Source organism: Zeugodacus cucurbitae, chromosome 2 (assembly GCF_028554725.1).
Source record: "Zeugodacus cucurbitae isolate PBARC_wt_2022May chromosome 2, idZeuCucr1.2, whole genome shotgun sequence".
Classification (NCBI taxonomy): domain Eukaryota; kingdom Metazoa; phylum Arthropoda; class Insecta; order Diptera; family Tephritidae; genus Zeugodacus; species Zeugodacus cucurbitae.
The window spans coordinates 14,796,154-14,815,894 of NC_071667.1; the positions used below are offsets into that span (position 1 = coordinate 14,796,154).

The window sequence follows — 19,741 nt, forward strand, 5'->3', positions numbered from 1 at the left end:
ATTTTAATGCTTTTTTTTTTTGTATAAAAACGGTTACAAAAATGTTATTCAAAATATTGGCCGTCGCTAGCTACTACTTTTGACTATCTTTCTGGCAGCATGCGTATTCCGTGCAAATGTCTAACATTCGGCTCAAAAAGTGGCATTTTTTCAGTTGAGAATAAGTTTGGGATGCAAACAGATCAGAACAAATATTTTGTTGGGTTAATGTTGACACAAATGTCCAAGATCGATATAAAACGATTTAATCGACCAGTGCTTGACCCTAGAGACATCTATTGGAAAACGGCGGAAGCAAACTTGTAGACCTAATAATAAAACAATTTATTAAACTGCAATTTACGGATATTTAACTCATTTTTATTGAAATCCATACCTCTAAGTGAATACTCGAATTAACGACAAATTCGATGTAACGAACAGACCAGACAATTAATGTGTTCGTTATTTCGGGAAACTACTGTACATGCATACTTATGTATGTTCGTATGTATGATTATCAAAAAAATACACATAAGTATGTGTTACAAATACTTTTTAATGGAGTCTCAACTGTAGGCGGCTTCAGGGCGCACAAGAATGTTTTACATAGATATTCATATAAATAAAGAATTGTTATATAGTAAATGAGGTGAATGTCAGGTGCAAGAAAACAAATAAATAAAAAACAATTTCTGAGTAACATATTTTTGTATATATTTATACAATTGCAAACAATGTATATTCCAAATATTTATGTTCCTTACAGTTATATGTATATACACCCGTTTAATGAAAACCTACTGAATATATTTATTTATGTGTAGTTTTGTATTATTTTGAAAATGTTTTCCTCTATAAAGAGCAATTGGCAACGCGATTGTTCGCGAAAGTGTTGCCTACCACCAGGCGCTTTATAAAAGTAGCAAACAGCTGATTACATTTACGTGTTTCTAATAATCTGGTAATACTATTGTTTATAAGATTATAAATTGCAAACGCGGGATAATAAAATTTTTAAATTGTTTCATGTGAAAAGCATTTATTTAAAGTGTAAGACAATGAATCCGTCGACTACGCGGCCTACAGGACGATTTATACGTGGTCGTGGGCGAGGTGGTGGTGCTTATCGGCCCTATTTTTATTTTCGTCGCAACGGACGTACGATACCAGCAGGTGGGGGTGGTAATACCAATGCAGCGGCTCGGGCAAATTTCTCAGGATGTCGTGGTCAAGGACGTGGTGCAACGCATAATAATTATTATACACATCCACCCAATGTTATATTAGATTCCACTTTTCTGCGACCAGAGTGTTATGCAGCTCCTGATGATAGTCATCAAGCAGTGCAAAGCTATCGAGCTGATATGCCGCTGCCATGTCCCGGCTGGTATTTATATTTCCCGCAAGAACCATATAAAGAAGAATCGACGTTAGCACAGCGTATTAAAGCAGTTGAAGAGCATTATACAAAGAATCAGAACTCTTATGATTTGAAACAAATACAGCAAGACAAGTGGTTTAAATTAGATGCAATACATGTTTGTGACGACAAGGTGCTTATTAACGTTTGGCCTCAGCTGAAAGAGGATATGCTGGAGCGTGCGCAACGTACTTTAGCTACATTTGCCGTTGCCATGCACAAGGTATTAACTATGGATGCTGTTAATAGTGCCACAAGTCAGCAGGCGTGCGATAAAAACGTTTATGTGCCCCGTTGTACTTTACCACGAAAGATATACGTTCGACCGCACGGATTTGCAGAAATTAATCTAATTTCTGATTTGGATAGATCCCTGTTAGGGAGCTTATGTACAGTTCGCGGTGTGGTGTCTGCCATAGGGATAGTCGAAGCGGCAGCATCGTGGATTGCATACCAATGTCCACGTTGTAAGCAGGAGCAATCAATGAAACAAAACGGTAAAATTTATTTTGTTATTTAAATTTCTAATAAATATTTTACTACAATTACAATAGGGTTTTACATATCTCGACCGTATAACTGTAAAAAAGAAGGTTGTCGTGCGAAAAAGAATTTTATAGAACAACGTTCGTCACCTTTCACGCGCATAACGCCACAACAAATCGTACAACTTCAAGAAAGCAATATACAAGCGCCTCTTGATAGAGAATTTGATTCTTCTAACACGCTGGATGTCGAGTTAAGATACGACTTGGTCGATACGCTTGTAACGGGTGAAGAGGTAATTATTTGTGGCGTAATTAAAATACGTACATTGGACGACGAGCAAAATACAAATCCAAGTTCCTCTGTATATACAAGTCAAATATATATGAAAGCGGTTTCCATACACAAAGCGAAACATTCCGGACACATATTTACTCAACGAGACATGGATGCAATTTCTATGATAAATTCCGAGCCCGATAGTTTTAAACTGCTATCACATTCAGTGGCGCCTGAATTACATGGTGAAGAAATAGTGAAAGCAGGTGTCTTGCTATCACTTTTTGGCGGCGCTGGCTCACAAATACATGACGAAGCGGAGATTAACGTCTTATTAGTTGGTGATCCTGGTATTGGTAAATCCCATTTACTAGAAATGTGTGCTAAAATTTCAGATAGAGGTAAGTAAACCTCTTAGAAATAAAATTCCGCCACATACTCTTCATATTTCTTGTTTCTTCAACTTTAGGCACTTACCTCAGTGGTAAACATTGGTCTCCCGCTACACAATCATTGACGAGCGCCCTACAAGGTCGTACAAGTCACATTCTCACCTCAGGCGCACTCACTATTTCCAAAACGGGTCACTGTGCAATCGATGACATTGATCGCTTAGCTCCACAACAAGACATTTTACTGCAGATAATGCAATCGAAAATCGTTTCACTACCCTTTCATAATTTATATGCAACTATGTCAATGCCGACCTCGCTTATTGCTGCTGCAAATTCGCTACATGGACACTACGATCACTCCCGACCACTCACCGAAAACTCACGTTTGAGTACTGCACTGCTTCAGCATTTTCACTTGGTATTTCTACTATTGGATAAATCTAACAAAGATTTGGACACCTCATTAACTGACCACATAAAAGCAATACATGATGGTATAAAGAAAAATACAGCAATCGCCGAGCGCTTCGATAGAAAACCCAAAACGAATAATTCCATGAATTTATCCGTGAACGATGATGAATTGGATGATGAGCAATATGATTTAAGTGTACGTTTAAAATTAAAAATTGATATTTGTGGAGAAGAGGAATTGGATTTGTTGCCGCCCATACTGCTGAAGAAATTCATAGGTAATTTTGATTTTTTTATATTTGACTATTTGATATGAATGTCTGTGAAACTTACAGCATATGCGCGCCAACGCTTGCGTCCTTTATTGAATGATGAAGCTGCCGAAGCGCTCAAGTCTTTTTATATGAGCTTACGTGATAAAACAGGCGAAGAGCAACGTTGCAATGTAACGACAAGGTAAATAATATTTTTATACTCTCGCAACAAAGTTGCTAAAGTGAGTAAATTAATTTTGTTCATATAACGGTACATATATATCAAAATGATCAGGATGACGAGAAAAGTTGAAATCGGGATGTCTCTCTGTCCGTCCGTCTGTCCGTGCAAGCGATAACTTTAGTAAAAATTGAGATATCTTGACGAAGCTTGGCACATATGTTCTCTGGGACCGTAAGAGGGTTGCTTTCGAAGATGGGCAAAATCGTACCACTGCCACGCCCATATTTGCATGTAATTTTTTTGAGGAAGTGGAGGTGTCCCCGCACCAAATAGGTTTTTTGTATATATCTCGCAAACCAATAAAGCTATATAAACCAAACTTTCTGCAGTCGGTTTCCTTAGATACCCCACCATACACCATGAAAATAGTTGAAATCGGATAATAACCACGCCCAACTTGCATACAAAGATTAGGTTGAAAATTACTAAAAGTGCGTTAACTCACTAACGGAAAACACCAGAAACACTAAATTTTACAGAAGAAATATCACTTGTGAAAAAATTGTTGAAATCGGACTATAACTTTTTTTTTTTTTTCAATATTTGTTTATTTATTGAATCTGCTCTTTGGAGCCTAACAATAAGTTATTAAATCTTAATTCTAATTAAAACTAGACAAGCTCAACCAAGTGATTGAGTTGTTTTGGTGAAACGTTGCTCATCAGTGTGCTGGCATATCTCTTCTTTTTAGACGTGATTGATTGCAAGAATGTACTAAAGCGTTAGCCAATGGGTTTGGTTTGGATAAATATTTGTGTCTGCTGTTCTCCACTTCTTTCTTTACCATGAGAATACCAAGATCTTTATGGATATTTTCATTACGCATGTACCATGGTGAGCACGTGATTGTTCTAAGCATTTTTGATTGAAATCTCTGAATTATATCGATATTGGTTGCACAGGTCGTACCCCACAGTTGAATGCCGTACATCCAAATCGGTTTTATTATCGCGTTATATAACAGAACTTTGTTGTCTAGGCTAAGTTTTGATTTTTTGTTTAGAAGCCAATTTAAATTTGCAGCTCTTATCTTCATGCAGGTTATTTTGCTCGATATGTGTTTTCTCCACGTGAGCCTTCTATCTAAGTGAATACCAAGATATGTTACTTCAGTCGCTTGGGGTACTAAAATATTGTTCATTTTAACTGCCGGGCACGATTTTGGTCTTAGGGAAAATGTAACATGCTTGCACTTTTGTTCGTTTACATTTATACGCCAGTTGGTTAGCCATTCTTCGACAAAAATCAAATGATCTTCTAATACTCTTGATGCTATAATTGGGCATTTGTTTCGGCTCACTAAAGCTGTGTCATCCGCAAAAGTTGATGTCAAAACATTACTAGCTGTTGGAAGGTCAGCTGTATATATTATGTATAGAGTTGGCCCTAAAACACTGCCCTGAGGTACACCAGCTCTTATTGGTCGTTCTTCAGATATGAAGTCTCCTACTTTGACAGTAAACTTTCTATTTTTTAAATAAGACTCCAAGGTTTTATGCATTTCGAGAGGTAAGCTTTTTTTAATCTTATATAAAAGCCCGTCATGCCACACTTTATCGAACGCCTGAGCCACATCTAGAAATATAGCAGAACAGTACTCTCTATACTCGAACGCCCTTCTGATTTCGTTAGTAATTCTATGTACTTGTTCTACAGTGCTATGTTTTGCACGAAAACCGAATTGGTGCGTTGGTATTACATTATTTTCATGGAGGAAAGGAGACATCTTTGATAGTAACACTTTTTCAAATATTTTAGAAAGACAGGGTAGAAGACTGATTGGTCTGTATGAAGACGGCTGTGTCAAGTCTTTACCTGGTTTCTCTATCATGATTATCTGCGACTTTTTCCATGAAATTGGGTAGTACCCGAAACTGAAAATAGCGTTAAAGAGCAAGGAGAGCACTGTTAAAGCAATATTTGGTAACTCAATTAGCATTTTTGGAGTAATTTTATCGTGTCCTGCCGACTTTTTTGGATTCAGCTCTTTTATGATTTTAATAATTTCAGAAGATGACGTTTGAATAGACCCAAGCGACTCGTTAGCGCTATTGGAGATGATTGGCAGCTTAAAGCTGTTCTTTGGGCAATTTGGTTGAAATACCTTTTCTAGGTGATTTGCAAAACAATTTGCCTTATCCTCGTCACTTCGTGCCCAGTTTCCACCCAAGCCTCTTATAGGCAAATTGGAGTCGACTGGAGGCTTCATTGACTTTTGGGCTTTCCAAAGAGAATTTCGTTTGTTTGAGTTTGGACACAGTTTCTTTATATAATTGTGAGTGTGGTATTCTTCCTCACGTTTAAGCGCTGTTTTTAATTTTCGTACAGCATATTTTAGTTGAAGCTGAATAGAAGGGGAGCGATTTAACTGCCATTCACGTCTAGCTCGCCTTTTTCCATTTACAAGCTTTTCTATTTCATTATTAGTGAGTTTTCTGCGGATAATCGGTTTATTGCTTATGTTTGGTGTTGCTATGACAGCTGCATTTGATATTACATCATTAAATTCTCTTATACCTTCATCAATATCTCTTTCTGTATCTATTTTTACATCAATATTAATGTGGCTACTCACATATTTTTTGTATTTTAACCAGTTCGTTTTGTGAGATGTTAGTCCCACCTTTGGCTCAACGAATATGGGTTCTTCACACAACTTTATTAGTACAGGTGAATGATCTGAAGATAAGTCTGTACATGTATCAACTGTCACAAGAGATCTATCTATATTTTTGGTTACAGCGAAATCAATTAAATCTGGTATTTTGTTACGATCACTGGGCCAGTATGTAGGCTTACCAGGAGATATTATATCAAGGTTATTGTGGTTCATAATGGTTTGGTACAACTGGCGTCCTTTCGGATTATTAAGACGTGACCCCCAGTACATGTGTTTTGCATTATAATCGCCACCTGCTAGAAATTTATGACCTAGCGTTCCAAAGAAGTCTTTAAATTCGCTATCTGTAATTTTAAAACGAGGTATACTAGCCGATAGATTTAAATCACAACCCCGATTTTTTAACGATATTGTTGTAGCTTGTAACTGTGCTGTAGCATGAGAACCCAGAGTAAAGTGGTTTAACCGATTTCTAACCAATACTGCCGTTCCGCCATGTGCTTTTCCATCCGGGTGATTTGTAACATACAGTCTAAATCCCGGTATTTTAAAATTGTTTTTGTTTGTCAGATGAGTCTCTGATATTAACATTACATCTATATTTTTTTCAGACAGAAATTTAATAATCTCTAATTTATGTTGGTTAACACCGTTAGCATTCCATATACAGATATTTAGTACGCTCATTTTTTACTTAATAAAGTTTGCAGCATTTGGTTTTGTGATTTTATTAAATCTTGTATCATATTTTGCATAGTAGACATAAATTGTGTCATACATTGCGTTAGATTTATAATCATGGTTTCAATACCACCATTTGGTGGATTTTGTGGTAGTTGCATTTGTACAGTGTTGCCTTTTACAACATTGGCATAGCTCCCTTGTACATCAATTTTTTTAAGTATACCGGGTTTAGGAATATGGTCTGTGATATCTATGATTTCATTATGGGGAGTATGTAGCATTTGGTTACGTCGTGCTTGAATTCCCTGTGATAACTTCGATTTCAAATCTTTATAAACAGGACAACCCCTGTAATTGGCAGTGTGACTTCCTCCACAATTGCTGCATTTTTTGTTTAAATCCTCTTTCTTAAGGATACATTTTGAAGTGGGATGTAAATCACCACATACCACACAAACACTGCGTAGAGTGCAATATGATTTGGTATGCCCATACTCTTGGCAGTTGGTGCATTGTACCGGTCCGTTTCTTTTATGTGGTTCTTCTACGGTTACTCTACGGTGCAGCAAATATTTTAAATTATATATTGGATGCACTTCGTTCTTTTTAAGCTGGTTAGAATTCGGCATCAATTCAATTCTAAACATGGGTTGCGGTACTTTATTTCTATTAAAGATGTTTACGACAGTTTTAACTTCAAAGCCACATTTTTCAATAGCTTCTTTGATTTCACTAGAGTCTACTGAAGACTCTATACCTTTAATTACTACAGCTAGGCCCTTTGAGCTCTTCAGCTGATAGGAATAATAATTTTTGTTTTTATCTGACAAAAACTTTACAACATCCATAAAACTTTTCTCAGTGTAAGTCTGTATTTTCGTTTCATCTATGTTGCCTTTTTTTAAAGGCACTATGTGAAAGTTTTTTGTACCTATAATTTCGCTTAATTTCGCAACAAGAGTATTTGAGCTACGCTCGCGCAAATATATTGGGGGCGGTTTGGCATAAGCGACTGTGGTGGTACCCTTCGCATTATCATCAGAATCATTGCTTAGTAAGGCAAATCTGTTGCCATTTAAAATTTCAGGCTTATTCTTGGTTGGCGTGCCGCCTTGAAACTTTTTAGGATTGACCGCTGACCTCACAGGACTTAATTTCCTTTTAATATTGACGTAGCGGTCAATGCCAATCTGTACAGATGGACTCTTTTTGATTTGTACATTCTCACCTTGCGTTATGCTTTTATTCGCTTTTTGCTCGCTTGCAGGTACCTGCTTCGGTGCGTTCATGTTTGTTGCTGGCCGTTGTTGACTGTCATTCTCTGCTGCTTTTGTTGTTTCTAAGCTCTGCTTCGGGTGCTGCTCAGTTGATCGCTGTGATGACTCATCCTTCTCGCCTTTGCCTTGTTTGTTGGTAGGAGCTGGTTTAGCAGGCTCGACAAAGCTAAAGTAGGCATTTAGAGAATGCCTACGGCCTTGTTGGTGAGGCTGCGCAGCGCTCATGTTATTGTTTATTTTGCTCACTTATAGTTTGTTATTTATTATTTGTTTATTGTTTGCACACTTTTATTTTTGTGTTTTTTTTTTTGTTTTGCTTGACACTTTCGGCGTTATTGGCTAAAGCTTAGCTTAATGCACTTTATAAATTGTTTTGTATATTGTGTATTTTCTTTTTGCTTTAGATAATTATCACGGAGCGCATCAAAAACACGTCCGTATAGGTTGAAAGCTCTTCGAAAATAACTGCCCCGGATATCGAATATGAAGAACTCAGTGCCTTAGGACAATTTTTCAACGAAAATATCAGTAAATCTCTCAGATATCTTATTTGCATTCAGAGGAATTCTTTTGCTTTTAATAGTGTGACTCTGTATCAGAAATGGTTAAAATCGGGTCATAACTTCCCTAGCTTTCATATGGGCTTAATAGCTTATAAATCAATTAATATGTGAAATATCTCTTAGCCAAATTAAATGAGCATATAATCATAGATATAATATATGTTGGTGGTGAAAATGAGTGAAATCGGTTCAGGAATTACCTCATATATGATGATTTTCGTTTTTCTATTGGACTTTATGCCGAATATATGGATCAAATTGTGTGTTATCTTAATTAAACTATATCAATAAATTGCGAGAGTATAAAATGTTGGTTGCTCCCGAACTTAGCCTTTCCTTACTTGTTATAATTTATTTGAACAATGAATATAAAACAAGCAATAGGTTGGATTTGATATTGGATCGGAAAATGTGACTACGGGTGATCGGTTAGCTGTTTCAACTTGTTTTTGTTGTTGTAGCGAAAGAAAATATTCTCCTAAGTAGTTTTCATGAATGCTGCCGAGTTGACAAGTCATTAGCTATGGGTTATTATCCTAATTGAGGGTCTACATAGTAATAATAAAGTAATTACTTCTTCATCTAATATTTATACCCATTAAACAGCATTCTTTCTTAACACCATTAATCATTGTAATTGAAATGAGAAATTAAGATTATTTTTCGATTTTCCAGCTTCTCTGCAGTATTTCTGTGTAATCACCTCAACGCATTAAATACAATTATTTCATATTAAGAAAAAACGTATATATTTCTAAAATAAAAGTCTCCTTAGCTAAACTAAGTAATACAAATGATAGGTTAAGAGGTAATTTAATAAGATAAGTCTTTCAAATCAAAATTATTGGCATTGCATTTCCATTCGTTGGGCAACTGTGGCAAGCACAATGCCTGCTTTGAATTAACGCATAAGCTTCAACATAGCAGACGTCGGCAACTCAACCAAAACTGCTAATACTAATGAGAGTAGATATGAAACCACCACAGTGGCGAGTATAAAGTAAAACTGAAAATGTAAATTATTAAAAATTTGAATACCAAAAATGAATGCTTTAAAACACAGTATTAATTTACCATAACACCTGGTCCAAAGTAAAGTGGTGTTCTTAAAGTACCCAACACTACGCGTGCCACGAATATGTGTATCACGAAGGCGCCATAGGTCAGACGTCCCAAAATACGAAAGATAGGCAAACAAGAAAACTTGCGGAATAAACCTGAAATAAAAATGATTAGTTTAACTTTAATTTTCAACTTCACGCAAGCATTTGACTTTACCGCCCACTTGGCAAGCCATGCCTACAACGAAAACGCCCAGACCCAACGCCCAATTGTTGCGTTGTATTGCAGCATAAACACTATTCCAAAACCTTGGTTGTTCCTCGTAGTAATGCTGATAAATCGGATGCGCCGATAAGAGCCATAGCACACCAATCGGAATGAGTGCGTACCAAAGGCATTGGAACAATTTATATTCATGCAATTTAAATTGTTTTGCCGAAATCTCGCTATAAGCAATGGCCGCGAGCACGCCGCAGAAGTAGCAAGCGAAATTCATGTGGAACGGTGCATAGATGTCGCTGAATTCGCGATCGTCTATGAACGAGTCCTTTTGAGTTCTGTCGTGTGATCAAATAAAGATCATAAATATAAATACATTTTTTTTTTTTAATAAAATGTGTCAACTTACTGTGGCGATGGCACAAAGAAGGGATCGTAATCGCCGAAATATGTTATAAAACCCGGCAGCACGTAGAAAAATCCGCCAACGCAACCAAACAGCCAATTGCGCATGTGCGGCATTCTATAAAGGTTATAAAATTATTGGAATACTTTCTTGTAGATTGAGTCACTATTATACATACTTGTGTGCTATTACCAGTAGAAGCAAAGATATCATAAATGAGAAAGTATCGGATGCCAAATACCAACTCTGGAGCATGCACTGTTGGAATAAGAAGAAAGAAAGTAATTAGTTGGAATTAAAAGGATAATTAGAGTTAGAATTTCCTAGAGTTATAAATGGTCTAAATAATCTATTTCTATTCGCCATAAATAATTTAGCCCTAAATAACTTCAATAAGTTCACACTATTTTGCTCACCTTCTCATTATTGTGATAATAGTTATTGATATAGAGCAGGTTGGCCCACCAATTTTTGCGGCAAGCGAGTTGTTCACGTTCAACAATGTGTCGCCAAAGTGGACCACCAGGGTTTTCAAAGTACACACCACTCAATAAGATGACAAAAGCATATGGTATGGTCAAGCTAGAAGAGACGCATATAAAGTCATCGAAAAAATATTTTTCTTCCTACAAACTCACCGCAAATAGCGAAATATATTGAACTTAATAAACACCTCCACATACTCCGCATTGCTCAAGTCATTCTTAATTTTCGTCAATTCTATCCAATTGATCGTGAGCAACAAGCCGCTGAATACAAAGAAGGTGATCGTTATCAAACCGCCGGATATCAGCAATGTGCCAGCAACTGTGTGTAATAAACGCTCATTATCCTGTGGATTACTCAGAGCGCCCTCATACAGTATACAGTTGGTGTGCGCGAAAACCACTAAGAACATGCAGAAAAATTTGAAACAATCAAGAAAACGTAGATCGCGTCCCAATTTGCCGGCTGGCTCCTGATTTAGCCGATACCAATTGCGCACAATGGAAAAGCTCACGCATAATCGCTTAACTATTTTAATAAAATAAAAGTAAAATTAAATTTTTGTTGTTCTAAGTAAACAAAACAAATTTACCTCGTCCTGTTACCGCGCTTTTGTAGTGATCCTCTTTTGAAATTTCTTTATCACCAGGCGTGTGCTTGCAATATAAGTCAAATAAGCTGCTGGCGACCACCAATAAAATTAACACCAAAGTGGTGGTGTAGAAGGTGAGATTCCATGTATCTGTGGGCGTAGGCAGAAAATAAAAATTATAACGGTTTTGAGGTAAATTGTTTTTTGGCATTTTTTTATTCATAATTGCCACAATAACTGCTACGGCATATAACGTTATGTCACTAGCAGCTAATACATATTATACGGTAGCATTACGTACACTACGTGATCACACTCGAAATAGCCATTAATCTTTATTTACATTTTCAATGAATTGTTAGCTAATACCGTATATACTTAAGATATTATTAATGTCAGCGTTGCATTACTCACCCATTTCGACAGTTTTGTAATTTGTTTCGCAATATTCCAGCATGCTGACAGCCTTTAGTCCATGCGCCTGTTTTAATTTCAAATTAATGCATTGATTCAATATGGTGTTATAACGTTGACGATTCGTTTCCTCTGCGCTGAATAAATTAACATATGTATTTAGCTGTAATTGTATAAAAGAATTTTAATTTCAATTTTATTTATTATGTTTGGGAGAATTGTTCTAAAATCTATGAAAGTACTACGAGTATATTATACTACACTTTATAGTAGAATTTTTCTAACTGTAAACTTTTTTCTTGAAAAAAAAAGAAAAATACATAAAAAAGAGCTTTAAAAGGATGACCAGGGGTCAAGAACAAAAGCTTTATATAGGTATTTACTTTGCGAAGAGGTATCTACACTAGCTCACTAAGTAAAAAAAATACTATTCTTTTTTTGCTTCAGACTCATGAATATTCACTAATACTACACTTATACACAGGTAAATGGACTTTGGAACAAAAGAAGAAATAACAAGTAAGGAAAGGAAAAGTTCTTGTGACCGAACATTGTATTCTCTCGCATTTTATTTATTTTAAAGAGTGAAATTTTCAGTTTTGAGAATAAGTTTGGGATGCAAACAGATTTCTACAAATATTTTGTTGGGTTAATGTTGACACAAATGACCAAAATCGATATAAAACAATTTAATCGACCAGTGCTTGACCCTAGAGACATTCCCGCAAATGTTGAGAATTCGGTTCAAAAAGTGACATTTTCGGTTGAGAATATGTTTGGGATGCAAACAGATCTCTACAAATATTACAAATGTCCAAGATCGATATAAAACGATTTTATCGATTTAATCGACCAATGCTTGACCCTAGAGACATCTGTTGGAAAACGGCGGAAGCAAAGTTGTAGACAATAATACACAATTTGACCCACATATTCGTCATATATATGGTATAAAGTCCATTGAAAGTTGGAAAACCTAATATTAGGTTAGAAGCACCGAGGTCCTCATGTTCGATATATGGGGCCTTGAAAACGTATGGTCCGGTTTCGGCGATTTTTAGAAAGGGGCTGCTACACTATAAATGCAGTATTTATGCAAAGTTCTGTTCCGATATATTCACTAGTGCTTACTTTAATATTGTATTACAAACCAAATTTCATTGATATTGGTCGAGTAGTTAAAATTTTGTATACCTTTAGCTTAAGTAGTTTACGAGATATGTACACTAAACTTAGTAGGGGTGGAGCCACGACCACTTCTCCAAAAAAAGTACATCCTAATATGCCCCTTCATAGCGCGAGTTATGGCCCTTTATGTGTTTTCGGTTTTCACCATTTTGTGAGCGTGGCAGTGGTCCGATTTTGATTTTTCGAAGCAACCTTCCTATGGTGCCGAGAAACAAGTGTGCCATGTTTCATCAAGATTTCTTAATTTTTACTCAAAATACAGCTTGCACAGACGAACGGACAAACAGACATCCGGATTCCTCTAATCTATAACCGTTTTGTGAACAAAACTATAATACTCTCTTAGCAACTTTGTTGCGAGAGTATTAAAACAAAACATTGTTGAGATCAAACTAGTAGTTAACCCCGTCATTTTTTGCAATTATCTACATATGAACTCGTTTCTTTCCCAATCTTCCTTTTGACCATGTGACTATTTTGTAATATTCCTATTGAATTTTAGAATAAACTACCGTTATGTTGATGACGAACATACGGAGTTATTACGAAAACGAAAATTTAAATTTTCATATGTAATCATTATCAAATCGAATTGATTATATTCCTCGAATATTATATACTATTGTCATATAAAAATGAGCATGCTTGTAAATTTGTATGTAGAGCATGTTGCTACAGCAAATTTTTTGCACTAAGCAGCCAAGCACGCTCCAGACAGTTTTTTAAAATTAATTCTTTTTTTATTTTGAAAAAAAAGGGATGAGTAGGAAAAAAAATATGCTAATCATATAACGTATGTAAATGTGGAAAGACACGCGAACGTCAAAAAAATAAGTTTAATCTAAAAAAGTTCGATTTACAGCCTCAGTTACCTCGTACCTTTGTGTTGTTGGTGAGTAGACCGGCGTAAAGTTCTTTAGCCATATTAGCGTTGACATCTGCCAAATCCTCCTCGCACCAGCGCAAACACAAACCAAAGTACAAGTGTCGATGATCGAAATGATGTTTGTGGTATTTCGATATATCGGCGATGACCCGCCAAGCCTCCGAGTTATTTTGCGGCAGCACTTCGGCACGCACAAAGCAATATGTTTGTTGACTTTTATACTCTTGTAAGCAGCGATCGTAATCGTCGAAGTCATATAAATTCGGCATTTTAAAGTACTCGGTCACTGTTAATTGTAGTGTGGGAAAGTAAATAAACCGTTAATTAATTATTTAAATAAATATAATTGGTTATGCAAAGTAAATACTAGCGCCAAATAATGTTAGTAGTCTATCTATAAGCTTGTACACTATTTATACACTTGTAAATGGCTAGTAATAATTAAATGCGGCTCCTAAAACTAATTTCTAACATGCGTAATTCTCGAAAATTTGACTTTTTTGATAAAAATGTTTTATTTTTTCTTTCTTGAAAATATTTTGGTTTGTTATTTTTAATAAAAAAATTAGAATGAAAATGTATGATATTTATCGATTTATTTTATTTTATAAAATTTTTTCTAATTTTATAATTATTTTTATTTAAAGTATTTTTTTTTATGTTTTTCTTTTATTCTTATTTTTATTTGTTTTTTATTAAAATAATTTTGTTATAGGTTTTTTATTATTTTATTTTTTTATTTTTATATATTTTTTTTTTTATAAATTTAGTTATCTTTTATTATTAATTTATTTATTTTTTAATATTATTATTTTATTTTATTTTTATTTATTTTATTTTATTTTTACTATTTTTTCATCTACCAATTTTTGTTTGTTTGTTATTTTAATATTATATATATATACTATTTCTTAAATTAATTGTATTTCATTGTAAGTATGTATGTATGTATGTTCATATGTGTTACATATTCTTTTTTTGACCGCCCATCTTTTATAATCCTTACATTCAAAAATATACTTCCTTATTGCCACAGACTCACAGTAAATTTCCGTTATAATTACCGGTTTAATGATGCAAGTTTTCAATCCCACATTTTTTTACTACTATTCCATTTAAATTCTTTACACTTATTACCTTTTGCTTGAATTTAATTTGCTACATTAAAGTGAAGGGTAAACAAGTTCAAGTTCAATATTAATTTCCATCTCCAAGGAGCTGTTAAGTATGGTATACATACATTTCTATAAATATATTGCATACGTATGTTTGTTTCAGACATCCTACCAAATTCTAGAAATTACTTCTGCTGTGTAATTGGCGTCAGGAATTGGAATGGAAATTTTTATAATCTTATACATGTATATGTGGTGTATTTTGCTACCTGTAGAGATAACTAGCAAACAAAAGACTTAAGCAGCAAACTTGCTCGTATGGCTTCAGTTGCATATATCTTTTAGCTTCTTGGACTGCACACAAACTTAGTTTATTTTGAAAATTGCACGCCCATTCTTCTTGTGCGCTCAAGGACGCGTATACATTTTGTATTATTGCAAAATTGTATTATGTTTTAATATATTAATACTTTTCATACGCTCAGATATATAATGATTTTTTACTTTAGCGATTTATTAACATTATTTAGATGAACGAAGTGATTAAATTTAGCAGTTTAGAATGACCTGTAACCTTTTGTTTAATTTTATAAATACTACAAACACTTAAAAAAACGTTATAATAAGAAAATATAATAAATACTAAAATATATGGTTATACACTAGAGAAGTGATTTCTAAATATAATAATAATTAGTAATTTTTTTATTTATTTTTTTTTTAAATATATACTTTCAATTTATTAATTGTGTTTTTGTAAATGTATTAAATTTTGAAAACTTACTATTCATTTCGTAGCCACTTGTCAGTTGTGCATAGCAGCACACTAGCGTGATAAGCCACAAGGATGTCTTGTAAAACATTGTTATATTCAAATTTAAATTTCTCTTATTTATTCTCACTCGTTCCTTATCAAACACACACACTTTTTAATTTCACTTTAACGTTAATTTTCACTTTCATATAATTAGTCGCTGTTCTTCATATTCCCACGCACATTTCGACACTTCCGTTTACTTTTACCATAAATTCAACATCCTAAATTCTAGCGTTTTTACTTAAAAGTCAGGGAAGCGTGTACCGCGTGCTTCAACTGTTACAAAAGGAATGAACACACGAGATGAGTCGACAACTTGCGTCTAGCTGGGGTTGGTTGCGTATCGCGCCGCTTCTGGGCAAGTTGTTCTTACAGTCATATGTAGATATTTATTTATGCGCAACGAACCAGTTGTCAGCGTTGGCGAAAACTTACACACCGCTTATATGTGTATTATGTATATTTTGTATTGATGCTGCTCATGCAAAGCGCTTGATTTGTCGCGAAAAGGCTTAGTTATCATGCGTGAGGCTTTTATGAAAGCCAAAACAAAAAAATAGGCGCGTTTTGTTTTTATTTTTATTAATGCTAATCAATGCAAATTTTTTGTAAATTCTGAAATATTCGATTTTCGCTGAAAAAAACTAGTTGGAGTTATTAGTATTAGTTTAGTTTTTTTACATATTATTACATTAAATTATTTCATAAATTCGCGAATTTGTTAAATAGAACTTACAACTGAAAAGCAACTGACTTTGCAAATTGGTTTATGAATTATTTATTTATTTATTTAATTTTCTATATTTATCTTAAGCTACTAAAATATTATAAATCTATGAACTTTATCCTTCCACAAGAAACCGCTCTTCTAAGCTTACTTGGAGACAACCAATGGTTTGTAAGTTCAGGCGACTTAGACAGTAGATCACTGCATCTGCTGGATCCTATAAAAAAAGTTTCTTAAAAACATCCAATATCATTTCGAAAACAATTTTGACATTTTATTTCACTCATTAACTCCATTCCGAACTAAGAGACTTCTTAGACTAAAACACTTGTCTATAGTACTATTATAAAGAGGAAAGATTTGTATGTACGTTTGTAATGAATAAACTCAAAAACTACTGTGCCGATTTCAAAAAATTTTTCACCATTGGAAAGATACATTTACCCAGAGTAACGTAGCCTATATTTTTTGCAAGAATCTCAACTTTCTGGAAATAGTTTCCCGGTGAGGGTATCTAAAAAACTCCCTGATGGAGAATCTTAATCTGAAACATGAAAACCGTCTTGCAAGTCATTCTCTTGGCATCCCAATCGCGTGCCAGAAAGTGTAGAAACGAGCTGCTTGCTGAATTTCAAAACCTATAATTTATAACTTTTGAAATGTTTGTTTAAACCCTTGGAAGCCGGAGCGGTCATCTAGTTTTAAATAAATTGAATAAAATAAATTTTTTTTTATTAAATGAAATTCAGTGTTAGCTGTTATTCTCTTCCATGTGTGTGTATACTCTTCGACCGCGATACATAATTTACTCAAATGGGTTACAAATGTAATATGTTAATTAAGTTTTATAAACTGAAAAGTTGCTTAACAAGAATTTCTAAAAATTTGGGTTTATACATAGTTCATTGATAAACTAGAATTAGAATATTGTTTATTCTCTGTTCACAGTTATTTCATGTTTTACACACGCTTATTTCGATAACCACGTGTGTCTCTTTAAAATTCATATAAATATTCGCTAAATTGTATCGCTGCTTTTTTACGATGAATCAGATTTTTTTTCTGAAAAGACCAATTGGGCGAAGATACTACAAAATATTTCAATAACTGTTTAATTAGCTTTTGTTATTTTGCAAAGAGAGAGAAAAAAGTGGGCGTGACTGAGCTATTTTGTTAATAAATTGTTTGATTTTTCAAAATTAAAGCAATCACAAACCGTTCTCAGATCATAATATTATATTAAATATATATTAACATCCACTAAGCTATAACAGACAGCTTTTTTAGTCAGATTGGCCGTTTTATTATGGATTGGTTTCAGTCTTGCCGATTCCTTCGCAGCGACCATTCTTTAGCGAGAAAAAATGTTGTTGAAGTCATCATTTTTCCATCGGTTTTAATGGTTTGGTCTAACCATCGTCTGCTGTATTCGCCGTTGCCAATGTTCTGAGGACCATAAATCTTGCGAAAAGTTATGACTGTCAACAGTGACGTGGGAGCCAAGACGAGAGCTAACTGTTATTTGAGACAGAAGATATTTCGTATTGTCCTCAAACAAACGGCGCGGTTGTTGCTTCCGATGATATCAATATCATCGGCGTACGCCAGCAGCTGTACACTCTAATAGAAGATTGTACCTTCTCTATTTAGCTCTTTAGCTCGTATTATTTTTACCAGCAATAGATTGAAGAAGTCGCACGATAGTGAGTCACCCTGCCTGAAGCCTCGTGTGGTATCGAACGGCTCGGAGAGGTCCTTCCCGATCCTGACGGAGCTTTTGGTGCTTCTCAACGTCAGTTTACACCACTGCTTGATTAATTAGGCTCGCATGGTTTGCTGTCAGTATCTTCTTTTTCACTCAGTTGTCTACAAAGACAATTTCCTCATCATCCCAATATGGTTTAAAACTAGATGCAGCGACTAACCTATCTATCTTTAAATATATTCCCTCTTGTACTACAACTATTTCAGCCACCTAGCGGGTCTAATATGTCTTTCGCAAGCGCGTGCGCGTGTCGATTTCGCAGAAGTGGTTACTAAACTTCACGTACGTGACGTGCTCTGTATTGTACGTCACAGTATAGCCGATACTACGTTGAGCGATTATGTCGATAGAAATCCCGCAACGACTACAGCGCCCACCAGTCAACGTGGTACGGTAAAGAAATTCATACAAATGCTGGAGTTGCGTGCCAAAGCATTGGGTCGGTGCATGTTCAACTATGATGAAATCAAGGATATGGCCGGACAAGCGGGTATCGCGTGTGGCGTTAGCAATTTGGTGGAAATAGCCAATTTACAAGGTTATCTGCTGAAGAAGGGACCAAATGTGTACGAAGTGATGATCGATTAGTTGTTAAGGTTAATATATGAAGTATATTGGTTTATGTTAAGGTTTTATACGCTGTGTAAAAACAATTTAAGATTATGTTTTTTGTAAATCATTGTCTATGTGAATATAATACAATTCAAAGCAAAATTTGTTTTATTATTAAGATTTATAAAACACAACTATCTGAAAACGCTAATAATCGAATGAAGGAATTGCATTTGAAAAGATTGAAATCCAAACTAAAAATGCAATATAATAAAGTAAAGCAAGAAAACACATTCCACTAAAAATTGTTTGATCAACGCTCTCGAGTTGACAGTTCTTGGTCAGTACAAACCTGATTCGTTCCAGTTAAGGTAAGCTAAAACTTATTTTCTTCAAATTATTAAACAAAATACATTTTTTTTTTTTAATTTTTAAATATATTTTTTATATTCATCGGAAATACATACACATATATATATTATCCTTGCGTCTTTTAAATATTTGAATACAATATCAACTTATCAATGCATTCCTTTGCATAAATGTTACACATGTGAAGTAGGTATAATTTATTTTACTTAATAATAAGAGTACAATGTCTTTTATGCTACATCGCTTTAAATTAACTATTCAATAACCACATTCGCTACTAATTTATTTATAATTCTAGGCATTCATTATAGTAACTACAATTCATACAATTCGTCTTCTCCCACGGACCTATCTCGTGCAGTATATGCTTTTTTTTTTAATTAATACTTAACATTTCATTGCAAGTCCTTAACACTAGTTTATATACCATTTCTAAAATTTGTGATAATATTGTGTAATAATTTTTTGCAAATAATTACAACATTCGGTGCTTTGAATTGTTTAGGTGATTTGCAATTTTAT

At 34.5% G+C, this 19,741-nt stretch overlaps 2 protein-coding genes across 4 annotated transcripts; one reads left to right on the top strand and one right to left on the bottom strand.

The window, feature by feature from the left end:
* Window positions 1-918: 918 nt before the first annotated feature.
* On the top strand, window positions 919-19,477 carry LOC105218637 (DNA replication licensing factor REC). Of its 3 annotated transcripts, none has more exons than XM_054226229.1 (5): window positions 919-1,899; window positions 1,957-2,568; window positions 2,637-3,254; window positions 3,312-3,432; window positions 13,848-13,986. In XM_054226229.1, exons 1-5 carry the CDS (start codon window positions 1,041-1,043, stop codon window positions 13,879-13,881), a joined length of 2,244 nt encoding a protein of 747 aa, XP_054082204.1. In that variant the 5' UTR covers window positions 919-1,040; the 3' UTR covers window positions 13,882-13,986. The 3 variants fall into 3 exon arrangements, with proteins under 3 accessions (XP_054082204.1, XP_054082205.1, XP_011192649.2); XM_054226230.1 differs by lacking the exon at window positions 13,848-13,986 and adding an exon at window positions 8,460-9,218; XM_011194347.3 differs by lacking the exon at window positions 13,848-13,986 and adding an exon at window positions 18,502-19,477 and having other exon boundaries at window positions 920-1,899.
* On the bottom strand, window positions 9,350-16,350 carry LOC105218638 (nose resistant to fluoxetine protein 6). The gene is made up of 11 exons (XM_011194350.3): window positions 15,771-16,350; window positions 13,865-14,157; window positions 11,798-11,960; window positions 11,384-11,533; window positions 10,944-11,319; window positions 10,722-10,887; window positions 10,484-10,563; window positions 10,309-10,422; window positions 9,897-10,237; window positions 9,693-9,835; window positions 9,350-9,624 (listed from the first exon to the last, which is right to left on the bottom strand). The coding sequence occupies exons 1-11, from the start codon at window positions 15,847-15,849 to the stop codon at window positions 9,520-9,522; spliced, it is 2,010 nt and encodes a 669-aa protein (XP_011192652.2). The 5' UTR covers window positions 15,850-16,350; the 3' UTR covers window positions 9,350-9,519.
* Window positions 19,478-19,741: the final 264 nt, after the last annotated feature.